General features: G+C 40.2%; 1 protein-coding gene across 1 annotated transcript; it reads right to left on the bottom strand.

Moving 5' to 3' along the window:
• Positions 1-3,535: 3,535 nt before the first annotated feature.
• On the bottom strand, positions 3,536-10,363 carry LOC149198870 (protein IQ-DOMAIN 28-like). Its single transcript, XM_089400391.1, is given in 2 exon segments — positions 3,536-4,007; positions 9,336-10,363. Coding segments are annotated over 2 exon segments (1,500 nt in total).
• Between the last annotated feature and the right edge of the window lie 1,525 nt (positions 10,364-11,888).

Genomic DNA, 11,888 nt, shown 5'->3' with positions numbered 1-11,888 from the left:
CAATTAGTGGGGCTTGGCTGTCCAACTAAAAGTAAACTGTTGTTCCTGTAGAATCCGTTGGCTACCTTCTAGCTCGGTGGTGATAGCTGTTGGAGCTCGGAGTTGGGGTGGAGATCACGAGGAAGGTCATTCAAGGCTGTGGACAACCTCCCTATAAACCCGTAATGCCACCTTGGCTGTCTCCTTATCTTCATTTGCGTGGTCTTTGCTCCATTTAATATAAAAAAACCTGAAATCATCATGTATTAGCCACATAGGGATAATGACTGCCCTTCTTCCTACAAATAACACGAATATACTAAGAAATGATGCATAAGTGATAAAAAAATGAAGGGTTGAGCAAGGTAAGTAGGCCAAATGAGCCCAAATTGTTACCAAAAATTGGGGCTCATCATCACCCCCCAGCTAAAATATTTGCTCATCCTTGAGCAACTAGTCCAACTCTTCATCCTTCATTGCCTTTACTGCTACCCGTACATCCCAAGCCTCTGTAGTAGTGTCCTCCTTGCTGATATGAAACCCAGCCCTTCTGTTTACCTCTTCCCACTGTTCATTATCATCTGTCTCTGTGTTGCCTTCCATCAATCCTAGCAGCAGTGGTGGGCTGAGTTTAAGGCCAATCCAGCTGGCCTGGAGGTTTTGCATGGATTTCTTATAGAGGGCTACCCGTACCAGAGCTTCCCTCATCCGAGTTGGGGTATGGTACTCACGGATTTTCAGACTGTGTTCCAATGTATTCCATCTGCATGTGCATGAATGGACAGCGTTGTCTCCTAACAGTCTCTCCATGTCCTCAAAATGAGCTATGGCTTGGGCCTGTTGATCCATATATCTTAATGAAGCTTGAGGGTCAGTGGACAAATGTTGGTGTGCCGAGATTAGTGCAACTGGATCCCCCGGTTCTGGTCTGATGAGCAATGGCTCGTTCAGCTCTCGGTTCATGATTGCTTTGGCTTCTGCTGCTCTTTTGTCCTCATGGTTCAGCCATGAGGCAAATGCCATTAATTGCATATCTCCCAAGGCCATATTGGGATCCCATGAAACTACATTAGGCAGGGCTAGATTATGGAGGTAGAACTCCGCTAATTTGGCCCTATCCTCTGATGAGCTAGTACTGCAAACTTCAGTGAATTGTTGCGGGTCTTGGAGCTGAGAGATACCTCTTTGCGCCAAGGTATTGATTTGGAATTGCAGCCATTGGTCTTTCAAGTACAAGCCATAGGATTTGGCTGGCTGTCTGCATTAGATAGCATCCATGGCCCAGCTGGCCATGCAGGCCAATTGTGCTTCTTTCTGCCGCAGCTGTTCTCTGAGAGCTTGCACCTCAATTTGTGCTTGTTGTTCTGCTTCCTGTACAAGTGTGGTTGGATCCCCAAGACCGGTGTTCAGTTCCTTTTTGCCTTTGTGTTCCTCTGTGGTGTCCTTGGAGGATGTACTTGTCCCTGCCCTCAGCTCCTGTAGCTGCAATCTCAGCTTCTGGTTTTCTTCCTGTAGGAATGCGCGTTGGCAATTTGCCACGTGTTTGGCCATGGACAATTCACTTCTGACCTCCTTGAGCTGCTCCTGTAAGGGACCTATGTCTGCCACAACCTTTGACTTGGCTATTTTCATCCACGTGTGTGTACGGACTCTTTCTTCCTCTATGCAAAAAATAGTGGTACAGTAAACTTCTGAGGTATAATCTTGCCAGCCTCTAGAAAGTTATAATATGAACTCAGACTTGGCTGAGGGCTGGGCTCTGGTATATGCTCTTTCTCCACTTCCTTTGGTGGCTCTACTTTGTTATAGACATTTTTGTGCCTTACAGCATGAAGCATGAAATGTCAATAATCTAAGGGATCCAAAGTCCCTAAACATGTTGTTCCTACCCCTAGAGGAACAAGGTCAGCAAACCACAGCACTGAATATCAGTTCTCCACCTGAAAACACTCAAAAACAAGCTAATTCTGGATCATGTCAACTGCTCCACTGAGCATCTGCGCTGAATGTCAACTGCTCCACTGTGTACCTGCGCTGAATGTCAACTGCAAAGAAGGCTACCTGCGCTGGGCGAGTTTGGCCAAGTGGCACAGTCATTCCTCAAGGTGTCTGTTATCTCAAAATCAGGCCCTGGAAGGCTGCTGACCAGGAAGACTTCAAGTAACTGTTTCAAACCAATCTTTTGACTAAGGTTTAGCCTCCTTAGCCTGAGAGGGCTCTCTCAAAAAGGTTATTGATTTTGATTTAAAAATAAGAGGGCTAACTCTTGTGAAATAACAGTGACAAATATGAAGGTTGGACAAACATTACATAAGTTTCCATTGGGCCTATGGAGTCAATAAAACCTCAGCAAATAATGATACAGCTTTTACATAGAAGTCAGGGCATGTGGCATTTAAATGTTCAAAACACAACTCTTATAAAACCACAGTTCATGAATGTGTACAGGAAGTCAGAGCAGCATAAGTGAATTCTGAGTGATTACACATATATGCAACTGTAAAATAAATCAAGGATAAAGTAAAACCAGATATCTTGAACATAGAAACACTTTATGAATCCTGAGAAGAAAAGCAGTTCTATTATATTATTGAACTCTGTCTTTCTACATAAGCCAAAACAGTCCTTTGTTTTATAAAATCTCCAACCCTCATTACATAGATGTTCCAGCTATATATAGAAAATCCTTATTCTAACTACTTCGAGCTTCCTCCTCCAACATGAGGGGAACTCAAATTCTGCCTATGATGACACCTATCTGCTTTACAACAAACTATCAAATACAATTAGTGCTAACTGGAGTTCTAAAGAGTTCTAATTTGACTATGACTCTAACTCTATCTTCTTCGTAGAATGATTCCTTCTTGTTCTTTGACACCTGGTCTCCTTTCAGTTTGGCTGAGATGGCTGAGATGAGTATTTAATGCTCCATGTTGGCCTCGGATGCTAAATGCTTTAACTGCTCAGTGATGTTAGCTGATATCCCTTGTTTTTCGGTTCCAAGCCTCCATAACTTCGAATATACAGCAGCATGTTTTTTAGCCCTTTTAATAACCCAAAAATATAGCACACCACCATGTTCATGATGTGTTGGAGGCTCCATTGATGGCCAAGTGTGCAAGCCAAAATTCCTTATATGCAACTCATTCAATACCCTATGACCGGTAATAAAGTGGCTTTATAACAGAAACTTTAAACTTGAGTTAAAGCATTCCACCTTTTAAAGGTACACCTGTCTTGATCTGAATGGTTGTGATGGCTTCATTTGGTCTCTTACATATCCTTTAGGTGTTTCCTTTTGAAAATTCCCGCACATATTACCAAACTGTTTTTCTGCGTTGAAAACACCACCTACAGCAGTTTCGTAGTGCGCTACGAAACTGCTGAATTGTTTAAACAGCTTGTCTTTTTCCTGAGGTATTTACCGCCTAGACATTTGATTTCCAAAACTCCTTTTGATCTTTGATACATATAACAGGGATCTACATGTCCTCAAAACAATAAAACTAAGCAAATTTGACAAAATTTGGAACAAAACCTTTCTTGAAGAGAAAATTCATTTAGCAGGTAACTGGCCCAGCTGTGCCTTCAGGTCTTCAATTTTTTTCTTCAGAGCTTTATTCTCAGCTCTTAATTGCATATTTCCCAAGCTATCGTTGTCGTTTTCACTGTTTGTTTCATGCTTACTTGGAACTGGAGCAGATGTTGACATATAATCTAGTATTACTATTGTTTCTTCCCTGGGACTACAATTACAATCCACAGCGTCAACACTGTCCTTGGTTAAAACCAAATTTGACGCTTGTTTCAACTATTCATTCAGCCGATCTGGAAGAGAATCCAATATCGAATTTGACAAATTTGTTTTGCTGTCAAGCTGATCGTAAACAGAATCAGGTGATGATGTTAAATTGGATCCCTTTGTCAAGCTGACAGTAATCTTCTCAGATTCAACCTCAGGCTGATCAATAACAGGACCTAACATTGAATTTGACTCCTTTATCAAGATATGCCCAGGATTTTCAGCTCTAGCCTCTAGGATATGTGCATTTTCACTTTCATTTAAGCAATTTGAAGTATTATTTGCGTGGACTGACAAACCAGACCCCCAAGGAGAAGCAGCCATCCAACGTTCCAACCATTTCCATCCAGAATTGCAATGGTCTGGATCATACTCCATACATAGAGAATCTGTCTTTGGAATAGCTTTTAGAAGCTGATTAGCAAATCCATTTGAGAACAGCTTCTCTGACACAAAAGTGTCATTGTTAATTGAAGCATTTGAACCATTTCTCTCTTTTACCAAAACATTTCCTTTTGAACCATTCTGCCGTCGTATGTCTTCAAGCTTCTCTCAAATAGCCAATCCTTCTTCTGACAATCGCACTCGACAAGCACGAACCAAAGCTTGCAATCTGACCATTGCTCGCGCACAACACAGAGTTCTTGCAGCCTGCTTTCTAACTAAGTGTCCACGAACATGGGCTTGTAAACTTACAATACATTTAAGGCGATCAAATTCTCGGCAGGCCAAATAGGCCCTGACAGCTGCTTGTATATCGATCACTGCAGAAACTTCTGAGATTCTATCTGCAGATACATGCGTTCCTGGGGCTTTAAGTGTCACTGCATTTTCTGTACTCTCAGATGGTTTATCCATAAGAGCTGAGAGAGTAGACTTTCCTATGCTCTCATGCATTATCTGTTTGTTCTGATCACAAACAGATTCGTTTTCATGTTCATTTAAAAAATGGGGAAGAGTTCTACCATCAAATCCATATAGAATTCGTTTCCCTTCCACATTTTGTTGTCCCACACAAGCAGTCATCTGTGATATGTTAATAAAACTTCCTTTTTCTGCATTTCAAATAATAACTTGATGTTATTCTCTGTCACAACACTTGGAGCTGGATTATTTTCGCGTCCAGTGATGATGATGCTAAATGTACAAAGTCGAAACAAGCCCTTTGTAATGCACCGTCTCCATAAGCAAGTAAACTACAAGATACAGACATGAATGATGGGCTAATAAGTTCTTCCACTTGAAACCTCGAGAACTCTGAGCATAACCTGCAGCCATTGCATTCCATGCAACTACATCTCTCTCTGGCATTTCATCAAACACTTGGAAACCTTCCTCTATACTCCCACACTTAGAATACATGTCAACAAGGCCACTCCCAACAATTACATTAGACTGGAACCCAGTTTGAATGATATGATCATGGATTTGCATACCCCATTCCAGAGTTGTAAGGTGAGCACATGCAATACTCCGCTCCATTCATACACTCAAAGAATTCGTCAATGCTTTCTAAAGCTGTAATCAAGTGATTTGCAGTCGCATTTCTTACAGAAGTAATAGGAGTAAGGATAGATCTCTAAGAACCGAACAAGTGAATACAATTCTCCCACACGGTTTTGAAGAGGAGTGCCACTGAGAGCCCACTTGTAACATGACTGTAATGAGAATACAGCTTTAGCTGTGCTGCATCTTCTATTCTTGATAAAATGGGCCTCATCCAATATTATTCGATTCCATTTGACTGAATGTAGAACAGAGGACCCTGTGTCAGCTGATGAACCTGAGGCATTGTTGGCAGCCTCTATAGTATCTTCAAAATCGGTACTCACGTTTTTCTTCTTTCTCCATTTCCTTTGACCCTTACCCTCCACATATCCATCGGTCTCTTTCATCTGCAATTTGCATTTCAGTTTTCACGGCAGTGAGTCCACAAAAGAAACGGAGGTGGATGGCCAACTGATCTGGATAAAATGATTCAATACACCGTTGACATTTTTCTTTTGCAGGCATCAAATGCTTTCTATGTTCTATCTCAACAATGGAATAAGTAGTCAAAACAAAATCGTATTGAGAAAGCTCGGCCACATATTTACATCTATTTGCGCCATGATAAACCAACTTTAGTGCTTCCTTCACCAGTGAACCGAGCAATCTTGTTCCTCCATTGAATAACAGCTACCATGGGACAAACAACAAGGGTGCCTTTAACCTGAGGTAGTACCTTGCAATCACTAAATCTGTCACCTTCAGATTCAGAACTGATGACAAGCATACACGCAGGAGCTTGGGAGCATGCCTCCTGTAAAGTGCATACACCCCAGAGCTATTTTGCATGACAGCTGCTATGGATTCGAGCAAATCCCCAATTTTGTAGCGCAGCCTAAAACATGTTGCGCTACGAAACTACAAAAAGGCTTTATGCGTTGCGGAAACACTTAAAAATAATTACATGAGCTACGAAATAACCTAAAGAGCTTTGTGAGCGGCTTTGAAATTTTGGCATTAGAATTTTCAGTGATAACAGTTGTGGCTCCACTTGGGATAGTGTGCCCTTGTGGTACACTAAGAACTCGCAGGTCTCGTGCCTTATCCATTTATGACAAATATAAATTTGCTTGACAAGCATCCCTTTCCAGCTTCTTGGGCCTTCACCTCGGGCTTAAGCTTGATGATCACTGTAGGAGAAAGAAATCTACATCTACTAAAAAAAAATGCTCAGTCAACCTTGAGCTTATTTGCATTTTCCTACCTACCTACCCTAACAATTCAAACTTCTTTCAGCTCAATCAATGTGAAATTTCCAATGTAGCCAATCATTTGTCTTATCTGATGTTTGATTTCTTTGACTGCATCGGAGTTCGGAGCCAATATGATATTGTGATGACCGCTGCCACTGAAATTGCCTCTGATCTTCATAGAAAAACTGAAACACTGGAGAGTAAAACGCTTCCATGTAGTCAGCTATAGCATCCCAGAATACATGCTCAGCTTGATGATTCTTGTAACTTTCTGGTTGTGCAAACTGATCTTCAACAACAGTGTATACTTCCTCAATCGTGAAAGAAAAAGGAAGCAACACTCTCTCCTTGTGCTCTACCATAGAAAACTTCTGAAAATAATGATCATGATTATGAAAACTATATGCCTGAATTTGGCCTTCTAAACCTTCAATGTCTTTCTCAATGTCCTCAGCAACTTCATCCAAAAATTTCATCTTATCTTCTGTCTGGCAGTCAAATGATTTTAGATACGAGGACAAGGACAAAGAAAAACTTTCGTTTGTATCTCCATTACTATGATCATTATTCCATTGTTTGAAACCTTGAATTGAAGGAGAGTTTGCCACCACATCTGATCTATCTATCCATTCATCCAAAAACATAAGCCAAAAGTCTTCAAATGACTTAATGGATTTGGCAGGAAAGCTTTCAATCCACTGTTTGCATTTCCCTTGAAATGAATCATAGAACAACATAATGCAAACATCCTCATGTTTAACTCTAAGAAGCTCAGTAAAATCACAAAAATCTTATATATGCTTCAAAGTTAAACTCAAATCTTCTCCATTGAATTTTTGACCATTCCTTAGAAAATATGTATCCTTGGGAAAATGATTTGGGAAACCATGAATTCCTGAAAAATCTATGCATGCATACCTTGAGATAAGAATGGTAGCATTTGGGTCCTTCATAACTCCAGTGGAATCACCATGAATGTATGAATTTTGAATTCTTCAACAATGGAGTCGCCAAGGTAGATTTGCAGCCTCAAAAAGTCTTCTGAGCTCCTGCTACCTTCAGAAGTTCAGCCTCTTGTTTTCGGGAATGAGTAATCTTCAGACTCCCGGCAGACGCACCAAAATGTTATCTCAAAATCAGGCCCTGGAAGGCTGCTGACCAGGAAGACTTCAAGTAACTGTTTCAAACCAATATTTTGACTAAGGTTTAGCCTCCTTAGCCTGAGAGGGCTCTCTCAAAAAGGTTATTGATTTTGATTTAAAAATAAGAGGGCTAACTCTTGTGAAATAACAGTGACAAATATGAAGGTTGGACAAACATTACATAAGTTTCCATTGGGCCTATGGAGTCAATAAAACCTCAGCAAATAATGATACAACTTTTACATAGAAGTCAGGGCATGTGGCATTTAAATGTTCAAAACACAACTCTTATAAAACCATAGTTCATGAATGTGTACAAGAAGTCAGAGCAGCATAAGTGAATTCTGAGTGATTACACATCTATGCAACTGTAAAATAAATCAAGGATAAAGTAAAACCACATATCTTGAACATAGAAACACTTTATGAATCCTGAGAAGAAAAGCAGTTCTATTATATTACTGAACTCTGTCTTTCTACATAAGCAAAAACAGTCCTCTGTTTTATAAAATCTCCAACCCTCATTACATAGATGTTCTAGCTATATATAGAAAATCCTTATTCTAACTACTTCGAGCTTCCTCCTCCAACATGAGGGGAACTCGAATTCTGCCTATGATGACACCTATCTGCTTTACAACAAACTATCAAATACAATTAGTGCTAACTGGAGTTCTAAAGAGTTCTAATTTGACTATGACTCTAACTCTATCTTCTTCGTAGAATGATTCCTTCTTGTTCTTTGACACCTGGTCTCCTTTCAGTTTGGCTGAGATGGCTGAGATGAGTATTTAATGCTCCATGTTGGCCTCGGATGCTGAATGCTTTAATTGCTCAGTGATGTTAGCTGATATCCCTTGTTTTTCGGTTCCAGGCCTCCATAACTTCGAATATACAGCAGCATGTTTTTTAGCCCTTTTAATAACCCAAAAATATAGCACACCACCATGTTCCTGATGTGTTGGAGGCTCCATTGATGGCCAAGTGTGCAAGCCAAAATTCCTTATATGCAACTCATTCAATACCCTATGACTGGTAATAAAGTGGCTTTATAACAGAAACTTTAAACTTGAGTTAAAGCATTCCACCTTTTAAAGGTACACCTGTCTTGATCTGAATGGTTGTGATGGCTTCATTTCGTCTCTTACATATCCTTTAGGTGTTTCCTTTTGAAAATTCCCGCACATATTACCAAACTGTTTTTCTGCGTTGAAAACACCACCTACAGCAGTTTCGTAGCGCGCTACGAAACTGCTGAATTGTTTAAACAGCTTGTCTTTTTCCTGAGGTATTTACCACCTAGACATTTGATTGCCAAAACTCCTTTTGATCTTTGATACATATAGCAGGGATCTACATGTCCTCAAAACAATAAAACTAAGCAAATTTGACAAAATTTGGAACAAAACCTTTCTTGAAGAGAAAATTCATTTAGCAGGTAACTGGCCCAGCTGTGCCTTCAGGTCTTCAATTTTTTTCTTCAGAGCTTTATTCTCAGCTCTTAATTGCATATTTCCCAAGCTATCATTGCCGTTTTCACTGTTTGTTTCATGCTTACTTGGAACTGGAGCAGATGTTGACATATAATCTAGTATTACTATTGATTCTTCCCTGGGACTACAATTGCAATCCACAGCGTCAACATTGTCCTTGGTTAAAACCAAATTTGACGCTTGTTTCAACTGTTCATTCAGCCGATCTGGAAGAGAATCCAATATTGAATTTGACAAATTTGTTTTTCTGTCAAGCTGATCGGAAACAGAATCAGGTGATGATGTTAAATTGGATCCCTTTGTCAAGCTGACAGTAATCTTCTCAGATTCAACCTCAGGCTGATCAATAACAGGACCTAACATTGAATTTGACTCCTTTATCAAGATATGCCCAGGATTTTCAGCTCTAGCCTCTAGGATATGTGCATTTTCACTTTCATTTAAGCAATTTGAAGTATTATTTGCGTGGACTGACAAACCAGACCCCCAAGGAGAAGCAGCCATCCAACGTTCCAACCATTTCCATCCAGAATTGCAATGGTCTGGGTCATACTCCATACATAGAGAATCTGTCTTTGGAATAGCTTTTAGAAGCTGATTAGCAAATCCATTTGAGAACAACTTCTCTGACACAAAAGTGTCATTGTTAATTGAAGCATTTGAACCATTTCTCTCTTTTACCAAAACATTTCCTTTTGAACCATTCTGCCATCGTATGTCTTCAAGCTTCTCTCGAATAGCCAATCCTTCTTCTGACAATCGCACTCGATGAGCACGAACCAAAGCTTGCAAACTGACCATTGCTCGCGCACAACGCAGAGTTCTTGCAGCCTGATTTCTAACTAAGTGTCCACGAACATGGGCTTGTAAACTTACAATACATTTAAGGTGATCAAATTCTCGGCAGGCCAAATAGGCCCTGACAGCTGCTTGTATATCGATCACTGCAGAAACTTCTGAGATTCTATCTGCAGATACATGCGTTTCTGGGGCTTTAAATGTCACTGCAGTTTCTGTACTCTCAGATGGTTTATCCATAAGAGCTGAGAGAGTAGACTTTCCTATGCTCTCATGCATTATCTGTTTGTTCTGATCACAAACAGATTCGTTTTCATGTTCATTTAAAAAATGGGGAAGAGTTCTACCATCAAATCCATATAGAATTCGTTTCCCTTCCACATTTTGTTGTCCCACACAAGCAGTCATCTGTGATATGTTAATAAAACTTCCTTTTTTTGCATTTCAAATAATAACTTGATATTATTCTCTGTCACAATACTTGGAGCTGGATTATTTTCGCATCCAGTGATGATGATGCTAAATGTACAAAGTCGAAACAAGCCCTTTGTAATGCACCGTCTCCATAAGCAAGTAAACTACAAGATACAGACATGAATGATGGGCTAATAAGTTCTTCCACTTGAAACCTCGAGAACTCTGAGCATAACCTGCAGCCATTGCATTCCATGCAACTACATCTCTCTCTGGCATTTCATCAAACACTTGGAAACCTTCCTCTATACTCCCACACTTAGAATACATGTCAACAAGGCCACTCCCAACAATTACATTAGACTGGAACCCAGTTTGAATGATATGATCATGGATTTGCATACCCCATTCCAGAGCTGTAAGGTGAGCACATGCAATACTCCGCTCCATTCATACACTCAAAGAATTCGTCAATACTTTCTAAAGCTGTAATCAAGTGATTTGCAGTTGCATTTCTTACAGAAGTAACAGGAGTAAGGATAGATTTCTAAGACCCGAACAAGTGAATACAATTCTCTCATACGGTTTTGAAGAGGAGTGCCACTGAGAACCCAATTGTAACATGACTATAATGAGAATACAGCTTTAGCTATGCTGCATCTTCTAGTCTTGATAAAATGGGCCTTATCCAATATTATTCGATTCCATTTGACTGAATGTAGAACAGAGGACCTTGTATCAGCTTATGAACCTGAGGCATTGTTGGTAGCGTCTATAGTATCTTCAAAATCGGTACTCACGTTTTTCTTCTTTCTCCATTTCCTTTGACCCTTACCCTCCACATATCCATCGGTCTCTTTCCTCTGCGATTTGCATTTCAGTTTTCATGGCAGTGAGTCCACAAAAGAAACGGAGGTGGATGGCCAACCGATCTGGATAAAATGATTCAATACACCATTGACATTTTTCTTTTGCAGGCATCAAATTCTTTCTATGTTCTATCTCAACAATGGAATAAGTAGTCAAAACAAAATCGTATTGAGAAAGCTCGGCCACATCTTTACATCTATTTGCGCCATGATAAACCAACTTTAGTGCTTCCTTCAGCAGTGAACCGAGCAATCTCGTTCCTCCATTGAATAACAGCTACCATGGGACAAACAACAAGGGTGCCTTTAACCTGAGGTAGTACCTTGCAATCACTAAAACTGTCACCTTCAGATTCAGAACTGATGACAAGCATACACGCAGGAGCTTGAGAGCATGCCTCCTGTAAAGTGCATCCACCCCAGAGCTATTTTGCATGACAGCTACTATGGATTCGAACAAATCCCCAATTTTGTATCGTAGCCTAAAACATGTTGCGCTGCGAAACTACAAAAAGGCTTTATGCACTGCGGAAACACTTAAAAATTATTACATGAGCTACAAAATAACCTAAAGAGCTTTGTGAGCGGCTTTGAAATTTTGGCATTAGAATTTTGAGTGATAACAGTGTCAATGCCCAGGAAGCTTCCAA

The sequence above is a fragment of the Pinus tabuliformis genome, chromosome 2_1, assembly GCF_031772625.1.
Source record: "Pinus tabuliformis cultivar Carrire ecotype Pingquan chromosome 2_1, CPIR1, whole genome shotgun sequence".
NCBI lineage: Eukaryota > Viridiplantae > Streptophyta > Pinopsida > Pinales > Pinaceae > Pinus > Pinus tabuliformis.
Note: the sequence above shows the minus strand (reverse complement) of the source record. Positions and strands in the feature narration are given on the sequence as shown.